General features: G+C 41.5%; 2 protein-coding genes across 2 annotated transcripts; one reads left to right on the forward strand and one right to left on the reverse strand.

Annotated features, from left to right (window-relative positions):
- Nucleotides 1–119: 119 nt before the first annotated feature.
- LOC117835034 (uncharacterized) lies at nt 120–4,239 on the reverse strand. The gene is made up of 7 exons (XM_034714384.2): nt 3,773–4,239; nt 3,295–3,336; nt 2,510–2,644; nt 2,046–2,281; nt 1,584–1,620; nt 764–821; nt 120–662 (listed from the first exon to the last, which is right to left on the reverse strand). The coding sequence occupies exons 1-7, from the start codon at nt 3,917–3,919 to the stop codon at nt 583–585; spliced, it is 735 nt and encodes a 244-aa protein (XP_034570275.1). The 5' UTR covers nt 3,920–4,239; the 3' UTR covers nt 120–582.
- Nucleotides 4,240–8,781: 4,542 nt separating this feature from the next.
- LOC117835028 (GTP-binding protein At3g49725, chloroplastic) lies at nt 8,782–15,077 on the forward strand. The gene is made up of 13 exons (XM_034714377.2): nt 8,782–9,310; nt 10,280–10,344; nt 10,526–10,591; nt 10,704–10,793; nt 10,942–11,054; nt 12,097–12,165; nt 12,250–12,394; nt 12,526–12,581; nt 12,660–12,710; nt 12,804–12,858; nt 13,911–13,967; nt 14,193–14,312; nt 14,406–15,077. The coding sequence occupies exons 1-13, from the start codon at nt 8,908–8,910 to the stop codon at nt 14,889–14,891; spliced, it is 1,776 nt and encodes a 591-aa protein (XP_034570268.1). The 5' UTR covers nt 8,782–8,907; the 3' UTR covers nt 14,892–15,077.
- Nucleotides 15,078–16,618: the final 1,541 nt, after the last annotated feature.

Consider the following 16,618-nt stretch of genomic DNA (forward strand, 5'->3'; position numbering starts at 1 on the left):
GCTATAATATGATTTTTTTTCCAATAATACTCTCTCCGCCATATTGTTTAGTTCATGCGTGCAGAATAGAAGGAATTCAGTAACATTGAACATAAGCAGGGCATACGTGGAGCTTAGAATGATCGCGCGCGTGTACACGCAGGGGAAGTTACAATTGAGTTGCCAGCCAAGTGACTCGAAAACAATATACAGTACAGATGTTTTGATCAGGTGTCAATTCCCACCAAATAAAAAAACAAATCATAGTTTTTTTATAAAAAAAAAAACAAATCACCAGGTATACAGCAGCGGGTACATACTCCCAAGTCCCAACGCAAGTGGCAACAAAAATGCTCGACCTTGTCCAGTTTATAAAATTTATGCACGTGAGCTCATCAACTTACTAGCTAAGTGAACAATAACACATCCTTTGCCCCTTATCCTACCTAGTCTACGCGGCACAAGATTTGCGCTGCAGGCCCTCAACAACAACAGCAGAACCCATCTCAAATAACCTGATGGCATCAGCTGCTTGCATGTACAGGGCAAGTTACAACTGATTCCACTCTTCCTCGGATGCTTCGATCATACTGGACGTGTGCATCAATTGACACCATTTTTTCTTTCCAGTTTTATTGCTTCATAAGACTTGACGACCTCCTTGAACTTCTCTTCTGCACCCTCTGCGACAGAAAAAATGTTCATGGTATTAGCAACTGCACTAGGAATCAACCACATGAGAAGAAACAAGGTGTCCATCAACAAAAGGAGATGTTTGAAGCACCTCTATCATCTTGATTCTGATCAGGATGAACCTCCATTGCTTTTGTTCTAAAAGCAGTCTGCAGCAGGTGAAGCCTTAGTCAGATAACAAGACCACATAGATAAAATGATGATATGTGTACCCCAAAACCCAAAATCCTGCCAATTTTTGGGATCATACTACCCATATACTGTGCCTCATTATCACTATACTGTATAAATCCTTCACCCTTTGAATTCACAAATGTAGCTATTATTTTTGGTTGATAATATGAATCAACCCGATAATCCATCTAGTAACTAACTAAAGAACTGTGTGTAGGCCCCAAGGAATTTCCAGTAGACTGATTATCAAATGAAAATGTTGGGAGACAAAAGAGTGCATAAGTATTTCGGTAATCCACTGTCTCTTGATTAAAGAAAATGAGAAAACAGTTCAACCCCTTTTATTAAAACACATGGTTCTTGTTGGTCTCATAATCAACTCCTTTTATAAAATTGAAACAAAGTGAAAGATGAATGATTTTGTTAATGAACTTGTCAAGAAAAACTAGATGCTTTGTAAAAAGCAGTAACCTCAACCATTTAATGAAACGTGAATCCCATGGAAACCTTCACTGTCCAAAAGGTCCAATAAGATTTAAATGGGTAAAACTTGCGGATAGCTACTTTTAGGGATTGAGAGTAGTTAGATATTTGATTTGTAAAGAAAGAGTTGTGGTGGAAAGTTGCTCAACTACTGTAAATTCCAGCTGATCGTGCTAGGTGAGACAACAAGTTCATAAATACGAAAATGCAGGGCACAAGAAAACAATAGTACGGCTGATAAAAGATTGCATTACCTTTACTTCTGCATCCGTATATGGTGTTGCTCGTGATCTACAAAGGAAGAAATGCGATTTGTCACGAGAAAATATAATAACTGTACGAGATCTAACAAGCAGTAGATATTTTTTTCAAAATTCAACGAAGGCAGTTGATTCATCGAAACTAGGGATAGCAATATCATTTTGTCCAAAAAAATCAATTTCAGATCACAATTTCTTCCTTCAAATCAAGAACAATGGACTTTCAAAAAATGTACAGGAAAGTTGTTGTGCCACAAGAAAAATGAGGTAAAGATCGTACAAAAATGTAAAGAGAAACTGCTGTGTTACAATATAGCATTTCTTGATAAATTAAGTGCAAAGGAAATCAATTGAATCACTCAGGAATATGTAATTAGAGACAAGGACTGACCATGAGTCCAGACAGTCTACCATGTAATAACTAGATTAACAGATGAGCACAAAAATTGAACCTACCTGTCAAGACCAAGAACTGCATAATGATGTGACATAGGATAAACCCTAGGTCCTGCCGGTGTATAAGTCCGTCTAGTTTTATGTTCCGAGTGAGAAGTGTCAGTCTGCCAATACCAATCATCCCGAGGGATATAATTGTAGCCACCAGGTGGGCCATTCTCCCTCCAACTTTCATAACCTCTCCTAAATTTATTCCTCTCTCTGTTGAAAACACTTTGCATGTGCCTTATTCTTTGCTGAGAAAAATTAAGGAGACAAAAAGTCAGCATGCTGTCAGGCTAAAAGTAATAAAATAGTATTGATGTAAGTTATGCATACTTAGGTTCTGAAGCTTAATAGTAACATATGTATGGTAGCAGCAAGAGTAATCTCAAATTTCCAGCTATGCATTCAGGATAAAAGCACCACACTTGCGTTGGATATACAACAAAAAAACAAGATTACGAATATATGTATAAACTTACAACTCTCTCTTGTTCCTCCTCATATTCCTGCTGCATACGCTGATAATATCTTTTCTTAGCTTCCTCACTGAAACTTCCACGACTTGAGTTGTTACTTGTATACCTCCAAGATGATGTCGTTTGCATTTTATTTAGCTTTTGAAGGAAAAAGGAGCATATAAGTCTAGTTTCAAATAGTCAATACAATCAAGTATAAGAGTAGGACAGAACAAATGAAAATGGATCAAACACGAAATTTTAGTTGACTCTATGACTTCCCGAGACAGAGGGCTCATCAAAAACCTCCTCAAACAATGGGTTTCTTGGCATATATTAGGGAGCCGAAAGACAGCAGAAAAAACGTTTTTTCCCTTTGCAAATAGTTTGACTAAATGGAATTGATCATGGGAAGAAGGCCTGATGGGAACCAAACCCTATTGGCCTATTGTAATCATCTAGAGAATATATTATTAAAAGCCTCACATAGACACATAGTCAATATTAAGCATAGAAGGATGGTACATAAGAGGGGAAAACTAACAATTATAGCTGCAAAATCATATTAACCTAACAATCCTCTATTTTTGCCTACAAACATCAAGCGAATAGAATAGATTATGACCATAGACAGACCCGAACATGATTTTGAGATTTCAATCAATTGCATTGCACTTGAGACAAGTTAAAAATCGACAATTGAGGATATATATATTTTTCTCCTTGGAGCCCTCATTAAAATAACAACATGAGTTTGCGCTAGCGCTAGGACAACTAACAAATTAGTAACCAGTAACAAAACATAGTACCTGAGTGTAGAACCAGTCCACACTTCTGCGAACTTGAGTAATCTGGAGTTTCACAGGAATGAGAAACAAAAGGTCAAATACATGAAATCTGCACCACAGCTAAATAATACAACAAACAAAAGAATCCAGAGCAAGTAGATATCACAAATACGATAACACCCAAATTGCTGACCACTGCGCATTACTGGGCAAATCTTAGAAACCAAACTACAAGCATGTTAAGCAAGGCTCCTGCCTACGCATAAGGTTTTCACACTAGCAAGTTACTATCGTAGGCTTGCAAATGATAAAACTGGATCACCGGATACCAAATTGACCGACGGCTAAGCAAATTGCAACTAAGCCATAGGTAGAGGCGCAAAGCTAGGCTAACCACGGGAACTAGAAAAGCAAGCTAGACTGCCAGATATTCAGGACGCGATCATGTGGATAAGATCCTCAAGAAATTCTAACTAACTATAAGCATAAGGGTGCCCACCGCGAAAGTGGCGGTGGTGGCGCCGATGAGGCCGAAGATGAGTATTCCCCATGCCTTAGACGGTCGGCGCTCCTGCTCCCTCGGTGCGCCGGCACCCCCGCCGCCGCTAGGGCGGTCTGATTTATCCTCCTGCGGTTGCGGGGCCATCTTCTATGAGGCTCCCCCCGCAGATTCTTCTTATCTCCCGATTCGAGCTCGACGGCGAGAGGCGCCGGCGACCAAGTTCATGCTTCCGCGATCCAATTCCTTCTCCTAGCCGCCAGCTCTCTCCCCGCTGCGCTGCAGCGTTGGGCGCGGCGACCCCGAGGAGGACGAATTGGAGTTGGATTGGTGGCGGTGCTGCGGGGAGGGGACGGCCGGGGACGGCGAGGAAGAGGCGGACAACGAGTCGCGAGTCCTCGACCGACTCGTTGCCTCTCTCGCGTGGCGATGCGTCAGGGCGAGTGAACCGACCTGGGTTGTTTCGGCACACGATTCGGTCGCCCGTGTACCACTCCCACAGAAGCTCCGATTCCGCTCGAAGCCTGGCCACGAAAACTCCGAAGTCCCAACCGTGACTATCCATGTTGGCCCGCGCGTTGCAACGCGTATATGTTCAGTGTAGAAGATCGTGTGTTAATTAATTAATATTCGTACTGAAAATACACAATTAAGTTTTGACCAAGAAAATTTACTTAACGATATTATAATTTTGTAACAATTTTGTTGAAAATAGTCAGAAATTCCACCATGGCTGGCTCATATTGAAGGAGTGTCGTCAATTTCAAGACAATACAAACACTTCTACATTCCTATAAAAATACATGTGCATCTTATAATATCGGTTACAGGTATCATAAATACCACATTTTTCTTACTTTCGTTTGGAATTCTACCAAAACTTGACCATCATAAGCAAACAACAAATCAACATGGATATGGTATTTTCATGTCGATTAGAAGTTATGCAACTATCTTGTTAAAGAAACGAAACTTTTAAATTCTTATATGATTAGTTTCCTTTCACGAGCTTCATACAAAACCTTGTCATTTGTTAGGAAGTGAGATGATTTTTTCCAACTCATTTTGAGGAATTCCTATCCATGCCACATTCACTATTCTTCGTATAGTTGGTGGGTTGCTGAGAAAAATTGCAGGCTCACTATAAGTTTGGGATGTGTTTGGTTTGTGCCACCTCCTAAGCAAGCCAAATTTTAGACATTATAAATTTGTGGCCATATATTTTACCGACTTTAACCACCAAAATGAACTAAGTGACAAACAAGGAAGCGGTCAAAACAAATTTAACATCCAAGCAGATGATGGTCAAAATTATAGTTAAAATCTAATTTGGCTAGCTTGGCACTAAACCAAGCACACTGATCTTCCAATGTACATTTAGTTCAACCCTCTTGTAAGGCCATGCCAAAATTTAGCATTGTCCCGGTTATTCAGGGAGTGTTTGGTTAAGAGTCTAGATTTGTTCACACCCAGACAACTTTGGTTTGTGCTCGTGCGCAATGAACAGAGAGCATGATATGTCATCTTCTTGTATTACCAATTTTCAGTTAAAAGATTTATTAAGCCATATATCTGGTTGCAAATTCGATATAAATTCAATTCAATATTTGCAAATCAAGACTAGTGTTAAATAGTTTGACACTAAAAAGCATATGACACGTGACTCCACATGTCATGCTCAATGTTTTGATATATTTTTGTATGTTACCATCCATCCATACAATTAGTTACTCCTTCCATTTTAGATTTATGCTAAAACGATATACAATTAAGAGACTTAGTCTTGATTTTAGCTCACTCTGCAACGTTTTAGGTCAAATTTTGTTATTGGCCAACCATGACCATGGACAATATTTGGTTGAGTAAATGACATGCCAAGTACAACAACTTGTACGGTGAGTGCAACTAGGTCATAGTTCTTGTAAAATGCTCAAACGTGTCACAATTATGTTTAAAGTAGTGCAATTGTGGTTAAAAGTAAACGATGGCTGAGCTGCCTTGCCACTCACCTCCAATGTGGATGGATCTTTGCAAAAAACACCCCTTGTATCTAACAAATCACCCGCACATTTATTTCCTTTTGTTCAGTTTCTATATCATATACGTGCGGCAAGGACGCCGGCACCATCGGTAGATCGCGCGAGGAGCTATAACCGCATCAGGCCAGACGGAAAAGAAGTTCACGGCTGCACAGCATTGGCGGCGGCGGCCACAAATCAAATGGCTCCTGTGCGTGGAGCGGCAGGTTCACTGCCTCCTGCCTACGGTGAGTGCTTTTGTTCTTTGATTAGTGATGGCCATGGTAATTAGCTCACTATGGTTTTAGTAATTGATGCATGGCCATGCCCGTGGATGTGCTGGCATATTAGATTTGATCTGTATAAACTATTTGCGATACGTTGTGCTTGTTGCACCCAATTATTTTGTCATTGAGGCCCTGATGATGATGAATTCAGTGTTGAGATGCACCATGGTGGGTTTTTCTGTGGATCTGGAAGCAATAGGACATGTGTCGATGACAAGGTTGATTGGTTTGACCACTGTGAATCTGATTCATGATCACTGCTATGGATCGATGATTTTATCGAGGAGATGAGGCATCAAAAAATAGACAAAACTAAGTTTTATTGGTTGTTGCCTGGAAAAGAAATCAATGATGGTCTGAGAAGGCTCAGGTGTGATGCTGGTACAAATAGTATGGTTGCTTTGGCTCCCTGGTTCAAAAATTTAGTTGTATATGTTGATCAAGCTAGAAGAATTACATGTAGTCATGCTATATCATACCTAAGGCAATATAGAGCCTGATTGGTTTATTGCCAAATTTTGGCATGCCAAAGTTTTGCTAAGCCAAAAGTTGGACAAGAAACTTGCCAATATTTTGGTAAGATAAGTGGGAGAGGTTGCTAAATTTTGGTAACAAACCAAACAATGGCCAAAATATTGGCTTGCCAAATCCCTGGTATGCTAAAATTTTGGTAGTGAACCAATCAGGCCCATAATTATCGCCTACAAGTAATTATTATGGAATGGTCATTTTTCATCATCCACATTATAGGAAGCGTAGCCTTCCTTCAGGTTTACAGGGACTAATAACCAACAAGCCGGTTCCACGAGCACCTAGGTAGACTAGAATAATAGTTGTAGTAAATTTTTGTGTCTACTAATCTATCTTCAACTAATCATCCTCTAAATTTTAGGATATCCAGCCTACTCGCTGTAGCTAATAAAGAACCTCTGTCATGCATACATTTATGAGAAGATGTATGAAAATAAGCCAGCCTTGTTATGTCTGTTCCTTTGTATAAAAAAAATCTAGTTGTTTAATGATGAATTTTCTGTCAGGCTATCAGCAACCAACAAGATCGTGGTGGACTACCAGCTCCACAATATGCTTTCATTGCTACGCTTAGGATCAGGAGAGATGGTGCGCATCCTCCTCTAACTACAGCAACAAGGAAGGGAAGAGCAACAATTAGGAAGAAGGCGGCAGCCACAAAAAAGAAAATCATCAAGAAGTAGCAGTTTTTAGTTCAGCCGTGAAGTCGATGAAGTAATGAGCTTTGTTTTGTCTAACAAATTAAGGGGTTGGGTCTTATTTATATGCAGCATGGATTTAGCTTGGGGATGGAACATTTCATTGCTTTCTCTTTTTTTCGGGACATAAACATGCTTACAATTTTGCATTTGAGTTATGATTATGGACTTTTTACATATTATTTACCTGCTAAGTCATTAACAATTTGGGTTACCCCTACTACTACTTGAGAAAGCCACCGAAGTTAGCATGCATGGCCTGTTTTTTGCAAAGATGCATCTACGTTGGAGGTGACGTGGCAAGGCACCTCAGCCATATAATGTACTTTTGACCACAATTGCACCGCTTAATCATAATGTGTGACACGTCTCTTTTTTAAGGGACATAAACATGCTTACAATTTTGCATTTGAGTTATGATTATGGACCTTTCACATATTATTTACCTGTTAAGTCATTAACAATTTGAGTTCCCCCTACTACTACTTGAGAAAGCTACCGAAGTTAGCATGCATGTGTTGTTTTTTTGCAAAGATGCATCTACGTTGGAGGTGACGTGGCAAGGCACCTCAGCCATAGAATTTACTTTTGACCACAATTGCACCACTTTAATTATAATGTGGTAAGTCACCTCAGCCATAGAATTTAAGTATTACAAGTATGACTTAGTTGACCCACCGTGGTACTGGCATCTCATTTACTCAGGGTGCGTTTGGTTTGGAGATAAAGTGGGACGGAATGATCATGTTCCCATTTTTTGGTACGGGATGATCCTATTTCATGTTTGGTTGACAAGGACGAGTTCGTCCCAGTTTTTTGTTTGGTACGAGGGATTGAGGGAATAGGATGGATGGTGATTTTAACACCATTAGGCATAATAAATGGACCCTACATGTTGTCATTGCCTATTCCATATTTTTCTTTTTTTTTTCATCCCTCATGAGCTCCTCCGGGCGGAGGCCATAGGCACGGCCTACTGGCTCGCTGGCGCCACCCCTTCGGGGTCGACCTCACCGGCGCGGAGGTCGTGGCCCGCAGGCGTGTCGCCGCCACCCCTCCGGGGTCGAGCTCCCCCGTGCAGAGGTCAGCCCCCGCACCTCGCCTGGTGAGCTCACGCGTGCCGGCCGCGGCAGAGCTTGCGCGCACAGGCCGCGGCGGATCTCGCCCGCGCTCACCGGTGGCTCGTCCCGCCGCCCAAAATCGCTCCCTCCACCAACGGCTGTCCGCCGCCCAAGCTCGCCCCTTCGCTGGTGCAAACGAACGGCGCGTGACGGGGGCGAAGTGGGATGCCCCCGTCCGCTCGTTTTGGTGGGACGGAAGCATCCCGCATCTGGAGGGTATATTCCCTCCTGGAGATGTCCCCGTCCCGCCTGTCTCCAAACCAAACGCGGGATGAAGTGGGATCGTCCCGTTCCGTACCAATTCGTCCCTGAAACCAAACGCACCCTCATATTTCGTCAGGTTTGCAGCCCAGAGCCCCCGACTCGCCGGCCGGCCACGCCCCCTCCGATCCAACTGAATCGTTCTTTCCCGAACTAGCAAAACCTGCATCATCTGGCGGGACGGCCGCCGCCGCCGCCGCCGTAGTCCACGAGGCCAAGATGCTCCGCTCCGCCATCTCACGCCTCGGCGCCCGCCTCCGCCTCCACCACGACCCCCGAACCCACCACCCTTCCCCGGTCTCTCCTCACCTCCGCGCCCTCTCCTCCCGCCGCGGCAAGCGGTCCTCCCCCACCGCGTCGCCCGCGGACACCGAAGACGAGGGCCCCCTGAGCGGCCTCTTCGTGCTCTCCCGCGACCCCGAGTGCCCACCGCGGCTGTTGGTAGTTCAGCCGCGCCTTCGGCCCGGGAGCCTCCTCGACACCAAGCTCGCCGAGGCGCTCAACCTCGCCAACTCCCTGGAGGAGCCCCGCGACGGCTTCTACCACTCCGAGTTTGGCGCCAAGGGCGCGCCGCGGCACCTCGTCGTCCAGAACCCCGCCTCCCGCGGCCGCTCACACGCCGGTATTCAGCTTTCTAGTGCTCCATTTCCAGTGCTCAGCTCGAGTGCTCTAGTGGCAGTGTTTTGAGTTGCATATCTAGCCGAGTTAGTTTTTGTCACGCTACGGATGTTTTAGCCTTTTTTGCATGCTCAATGCAGCGAGATTTTGTAAGAATTGCATACAATCCAGATTTAAGCTCCACCACAGTAATGTGCACTGGTAGTGACTCAATGCCTGCATTGTTTTCAATCAATTGTTCTCATCTGTGAACCAGACGGAGGTTGGTTATATTGGTTTCTGATGTAATCCTAACTGCATTAGGTGAGGCCGTAAGGTTAGGATATAGAAGCTGAAGATGTACTTACAGCAGATTTTTTTTCTTCAAGTGATCTGATTGGATCATGTTTCTTACGTAGTAGTTGAATTTCTTGAAAGTGCCATCATGACTGTCTCGTGAGATTGCCTGCACTTATTTTGTTGTTAGTACTGTACTGTACGATCTGGTGTAGTATTTGCATTAGCGAAGTTACATAGACTGACATGTACCTCCAACATACCGTAAAAGTATTACAAGTTCGCAGAGGATTACATCGTGGGTTAGTTGATCCATTAGCTTAAAAGCAAATATACGCACTATCAACCAACCTCACAGAGGCTGCAAAGTTTTCTTTCACTCCTTTTAAAACTGCAGCTTGTTGCATTGCTCCCAGTTTTGCTCTGATTTTTGTGCATACCTACCTCAGAGTATGTAGATCCTGCCACTTTGTTTGATAAGAATAAGATAGAGGGTCAAAAGCTTGTGTTTCAATCAGTTGGCTTATGCAGTTGTGCTATTGTTTTGCTATTTGTTGTTGTTCTCTTTTCAACCTCTTTTCACAACTTTTTTTGAACTGTTTTTTGTGCATTTAAACTTCTGTCCACATAATTAGTCTACACATACTTATGGCTAGAACCACAAAAATCTATTGTAACTGACAGTCCGTCATGCCAGATACATATTTTGGACCTGGAACTGTGGATAATGTCAAGTGCTACCTGAGGGCATCGGAGTCAGAGGTGCACTTTCTCTGACCTTGTACATGAGTATGGCTGTGGTAGTTTATTCATAGACGATTGGTCATCATCCATTATTGTCCCTTCTCTGTGTTGGAGTTGCACCTGCTGTTATAACTTATAGTGCTCAGACAATTCCGACAAAAATGCTACATTAAGTAATCTTTGCTTGCTTTGATCCTAGGAGGAAGATGTGGATGCAGTTTTTGTTAACACGATTCTCTCTGGAATCCAACAGAGAAACTTGGAGGCAAGTGCCCATGTTTTCTCTTTGTTTTCAAAGTTTACAATAACTTGCATTTGAATTTATGATCCAGAATTACACACTACCTTATTGTTTGTGTTAATACTTTGCTTAGCAGGTTGCCTGGGGAAAGCCAGTTTTGGACCGTGTTGGGCTTATAATTGAAATATTCAATGCTCACGCCGAAACAAAAGAAGCAAAGTTACAGGTGCTTGTTTGTCTAGATATATTACCCTGTCAAACCTTTGCAGGGTGGGTGTAGTGTGTATGAGTTCTCCTTGGACATACTATATTGATGAAATGGAACTGGACATGGTATTTGTTTAATTATTTACTTTGTCTATCACCTTCCACAGTCAGAGTTGGCAGCTCTCATGTACATGAAGACTAGGCTTGTCCGTGTACGTGGCCCAGGTGGAGCATTAACTTTTGGTCCAAGTGGGGAAGCTGAGGTTGTCAGTGCAAGAGGGTACGTTTCCTTTTGATTGCATCCAACATCTTGGATAGTAATTTGTTTCATTGTATGAATTTACACTTGTGTGTGTGTGTGTGTTGGGGGGGGGGCATGACATGTATTTGGTTTCAACCTGTGATGTCAAATTCTTTTTAGTTTAAAAAATGATCAATTCTACTTAGCTGGTTTGACTGCACTGGTTCTGAGGCATCACTAGAGAAGGATGGAGGGAGTATCCTCATTTGCATATGTTTAGTTACCTAGTTGTTATTGCGTCATTATGAACTAGATCATGTACTTGCAGGCATAATTCCAACCTAGCCGCACAGATGCCTTTGGGAGAAAAAAGTATATATAAGAGATATTCTTATTAGTTTTATCACTTGTATAATTTAATTTGGTGCATAAATTACGTTACATCCATGTGGCAACATGAGCTATGAGTTTATGACAAAATCCAACTTTGTGTGCCTGTGAATGTCATGCTTGTTGAATTGTAACTGTTTCTATTGGTTGTACTCTAGATAGAGTTGTAGGCTTGTAACGAATGCATATAATAAAAAATACAAGGGAGGGAGGGAGAGCACATACATTTCCTTCTTTAATTCCTGCAGTGGTCTAATGACCACAAACACCATTTTTTGTATGATTCACAATTTCACATACTCTGGTATAGTTGGGACTGATCTGTTATACATTATCATTGTTATTCTATTCTACTTTCCTTAATTGTGCTCATAATAAGGGAGGGAGGGAGGTTGCTGGTCGTCTGTTTTGTATCTGCTGTGTGTGTGTGTGTGTGTGTGTGTGTGTGTGTGTGTGTGAGAGAGAGAGAGAGAGAGAGAGAGGTTTGCCTGGTGCTCTGGTTGAGTCTTTCTAGACTCTTGTTCTTTTTATCTACCTTAATGAAATGACGCGCAGTTCTCCTGCGTGGTTCGAGAAAAAAAAATTGTGCTCATAATAGGTTGACCATTCGTTTCAATGTGTTGATGGTGACACAGATCACTGGTGCAATTAATGTTGGATGCACTGCTCATGCCACTATTGTATTGTTCAGGAGAGGAAGTGGGGGGCGGGGCTTCATGAGTGGTGCTGGTGAAACAGAGCTTCAACTACAACGGAGGAGGTGCTTGACAGTTGATAGATTACAACTTATCTAAACTTGCAGCTACAACAATTCCTCATTTTTCTTTATCCACATCTCATCCAGAATCCAAGAACGTCGTGTGAAATTGTTAACTCAAATCGAACATGTACGCCGTACTAGAGCAATACAACGTTCAGGTCGGAAAAGGCATGGTGGCTCATTTGGTCAAGAGCTTGTAACTGTTGCAGTAGTTGGATATACAAATGCGGTATGTCTAAAATAGTTATTTCACCTATTGTGTCTTTGACAACTATATTCCTCCAGAATATCACTATGCAAAATATATTTGAGCTTTCTACAGACTTACTGAAGCCAAGTTATTTTATGCTCTTTTCATAGGGAAAATCTACACTAGTGAGTGCACTTTCTGAAACTGCCCTGTACAGTGATGATAGGTATGCTGAAATTAGTTTTTCCCTGCAGTCACTTACAGCAGGTATGGCCAGAGAAATCATGCTTCTATTTTGATGCAGGCTGTTTGCAACAGTAGATCCCCGCTTACGAAGTGTGATTCTTCCATCAGGGTAGTGTAGAAAATTTTCATGCTGTTATTATATTGGTAAAGCTGATTGAGGTTCACACTTGTTCAGTACATAACGTTGCATTCTTCTATTCAGGAGAAAAGCACTTCTTAGTGATACTGTTGGCTTCATCTCAGACTTACCAATACAGGTAGGTTTTCTCTTATTGCATTTGAAGTTTGGAGATCCATATTTCGAAACATTTTTTTAGGGGAACATATTTTTACCTTTGCACTTTGTACTATAATCGTGTGGTCAATGGAGTTGGTAGCAATTGTGTTACCTTGACACCAGTGTCCTAATTTTTTTGCTTAGTTTTTTTTCCGAATTGGGCACCCGCATGACCACACCTGAGTTGGACACTTACACCAGCATCGTTGTCCATGTAAGATTTGGAGGTAGCAAATGGTCCATTGAGCAGCTGCCACAGCCTTATCTAAAACTGATATTGACTTTACTGCTAGTCTTAAAACGTCCATGATTTTAATTTACGCCTAATTTCAAGAAAGAATTGGTCTGATTTTCGTTAGTTCCCTTTTACATAGCTGTCAAGGCGTGGCCTAGGTGTTGGTCGCATTGATGGTATTCGACAGTGATTTACTCATTTTATGGTTGAAGAGGGGAGGTGGAGGTAGGTAGGTAGAACTCTCGCAAATAAAGCTCGCCACACCTATGGACTAAAAGCTGGACTGAAAAGGTCTTTAGTCTAAAAAGAAAAAACACCTCCTATGGACCTGGAAACATATGCTGTTGTGCTTCATGGCAAAGAAAGAAGATATGAGAGGGAGGAGTCAAAAGGTAGCAGCAGAGGGGGTGAGCCCTAGTGTTCTGCCTTCCTTTATTTTCCTCTGCTCTTCTTCCTTCCAGCTTCCTCATCCTCTTCCATCTCGCCACTGCTGTCTGCTACCTCATCACTGTTAACTTCTTCTATTTCCTCCTTGTCCTCCTATGCCACCTCATGGGATATGGCTTCATTGTTCTGACGCCTATATGCATCAAGACAGTAAGCAGGCGCCATGTCTCAACAACTTGCTGCCTTGATAACCATGACCTTTTTTTCTGCATGTTTGGCCCTTCCTTCAGCAGACAATGTCCTTCCTAAAAAGAGAGGAAAAATGAAAGTTCATAATTTTTTTTACCTCATCTGTATGTAGACTGTACCATGTTAAGCTTATCATTAACCTACTTATTTTGTTTCTCCAGCTAGTGGAAGCATTTCATGCCACCCTGGAAGAAGTGGTTGAAGCAGACATGTTACTGGTGGGTTCTGTTACTTTTCTTATGTCGTTAGTCCATCTTGGAAGTCTTATGGCCGAACATGAAGTTGATGTAGTTTTTATTTCCTGGTTTGACAACAGACTTTTATTCAGCCATGTGTGTTTTACTTACCAGAAACTGCTTTGATTTTAAGATATAAAATGTTTAAGAAAAATAATAAGAGAAGAGAACTAAGATCTCATTTTATCTTAATATGCATTGGTGCAGCATGTTTTGGATTCAAGTGCACCTAATCTTGAGGAGCATCGATCTACTGTATTGCAAGTACTGCAGCAGATAGGTGTTTCACAGGAGAAGATCAACAATATGATTGAAGTTTGGAACAAGGTACCTAAAGACGAGATTTTTCTTGGCAGTTGACAATGGATTATTGGTTTGGGTTTCCTTATATCATGATGTTTGTCTGTTGGGGAATTTCAGATTGATCTCGTGGATGAGAATGCTGCATCTGATGGGGTTGAAGATGAGATCTTCCTGACTGAAGGTGAAGAGGAGGATGACATGTTCTCTGAAGATGGCGTTCCATCAGAACAATCATCTTTGGATTCCTTAGATGATGGAGCAGATTCAGAATATTTATCAGAAGAAAAATTCGAAGATAACAATGATGAAGTATCATCTAAAGAGTCATCTGAGATGAAAGCAATGAACCCAGATTTATCATCGAAAGAATGTTTTGGAGAGCTTTGTGTCCCAGATGCAATTGGATACCCTTTGACACAACAAATGCCCAGTTGTCATGTGAAAACTTCTGCTGTGACAGGGGTAGGATTGCAAGAGTTGTTGGCATTGATAGATAGGAAACTGACTGAACAACAAAATGTTGTGCAAAGAAGCTATGGGCCTTTCGATAGAAAATGGAGACCTTCTTCCTCTATGGATGGCGAAAAGGCTGCAGAACAATAGGTATGTTGTATCTTATTTTCCCCTGTCCATTTAGTGCTGAGATCAATAGCAGTATACCACTCGGTTTCTGAGTTTGCCTCCAGTAGATATGGAAATTATGCAATGCTTTTGGATATGCACTTATGCATGTTGTACGACTTATATCAACCATCATTCAAAGAGTATCTTGATATTCTTTCTGCATAACTTTTGCATCAGAAAGGTTGACAAGAAATGCACTGAGGAACATGAATTCTGATCAAAGCAAGTCACTTAACAGATTGATGAGTTCCAAACTAATCCACCAGTATTGTAAAGAATGTTTCTGGTGCATTTATGGGAGGATAATACTTCAATGTTTGTCCTCATGTTTCTTGTTAGCCAGATTCTTATATTTGATGGCCACCTTGTCACTACCCTAACTATGCCTCTGGATGAAGAGTCCCTCCCTACAGAAATCCTGCACTCCAAGGATTTAATGATATTGTTTTACACCAGAAAAATGAAGTCCTTTACATTTTATTTACTATGGTAATTATGGTAAATTCCTACATTTTTTGGTGACCCAGATGGATTCTGACTCACGTGTGTGTATCAAAGCAAAAATAGTTTCAATGCAAGATAAGTTCTTGGTTTGTTTAGGATCAACCAAAACCATCCCCAAACCAGGTAACGATAGCGTAAACATTCACATATACCAGCTCTGGTTCTGGCTAAGTTTATTTATGACCAGCCGAAGCTAGGAAGTGTGCTTTCGAACCCTGTGTTTAGCAATATAAATGGTTCTCATCCAAAAGCAATATCCTATATATATTCTGATATGATTAATAACGGGAACCTTCAGGGAGAAGCTGACATGTTATGCATAATGAAAGAGTTACATTGCTGTGGCACACTAAGGTTGGAGTTCAGCATTTTGCTTTTTATATGCTCACGCATGTTCAGCACATAACTGTTTTTGCACGGTTGTTTTGGTTGTCTGAGGAGCCCTGCTGCTTTCTGTCTCGAGCTTTATTCTTGGATTATTGGGCATTAACTGTAGCGAGAATTCAGGAGAGTCGCCTAAGAGCTAAACAACCATGCTAAGTGCCTTAAGATCGCAGGTCCTACCTTAGATCTTGAAGAATTGTGATTCATACGGTGAATAAAGACGTTCTGACTGTATATATGTGAAGCTACTATCCAGTAGCTTGGAAATTCTGTACAACGCCCCGCTCAAGAAATTAGTGCCAATACTACTACTACAAAAATTATAACTGAGCTTATATCGAGATGACTATTCTCAACTGTTAAATTTTGGAAAGAAAATAGAAAATCATTCTCTTTTCTGGAGCATTCTCAATTGCTTGGTGCATGTATATCAATGGCGTTTTTTGCACAACTTAAGTACTACCAGTGTTTTTAAGGTGCCCTTATGGGGTGTTTGGAAGATAGGGGTTAAACTTTAGCTCTGTCACATTGGATGTTCGGATGCTAATTAGAAAGACTAAATATGAGGTAATTATAAAATTAATAGCAGAATCCCTAGGCTAAATCACGAGACGAATCTATTGAGCCTAATTAATCCATCATTAGCGAATGGTTACTGTAGCACCACATTGTCAAATTATGGACTAATTAGGCTTAATAGATTCGGCTCGCGATTTAGCCTAGAGGTTGTGTAATTAGTTTTGTAATTAGTCTAGGTTTAATACTCCTAATTAGTGTCCAAATATTCGATACGAGAGGGACTAAAATTTAACCTCTTC

The sequence above is a fragment of the Setaria viridis genome, chromosome 9, assembly GCF_005286985.2.
Source record: "Setaria viridis chromosome 9, Setaria_viridis_v4.0, whole genome shotgun sequence".
NCBI lineage: Eukaryota > Viridiplantae > Streptophyta > Magnoliopsida > Poales > Poaceae > Setaria > Setaria viridis.

Bases quoted from the DNA above. Each gene is read 5' to 3' on its own strand.
- LOC117835034 (XM_034714384.2), bottom strand. From the start codon at position 3,919: ATGGCCCCGCAACCGCAGGAGGATAAATCAGACCGCCCTAGCGGCGGC. The intron at 3,337-3,772 runs GTGGGCACCCTT...GTGAAACTCCAG, and splicing joins CCACCACCGCCACTTTCGCG to ATTACTCAAGTTCGCAGAAG. The intron at 1,621-2,045 runs GTAGGTTCAATT...CTTCCTTTGTAG, and splicing joins GCAGTTCTTGGTCTTGACAG to ATCACGAGCAACACCATATA.
- LOC117835028 (XM_034714377.2), top strand. From the start codon at position 8,908: ATGCTCCGCTCCGCCATCTCACGCCTCGGCGCCCGCCTCCGCCTCCAC. The intron at 11,055-12,096 runs GTACGTTTCCTT...TGTATTGTTCAG, and splicing joins GAGGTTGTCAGTGCAAGAGG to GAGAGGAAGTGGGGGGCGGG. The intron at 12,582-12,659 runs GTATGCTGAAAT...ATTTTGATGCAG, and splicing joins GCCCTGTACAGTGATGATAG to GCTGTTTGCAACAGTAGATC.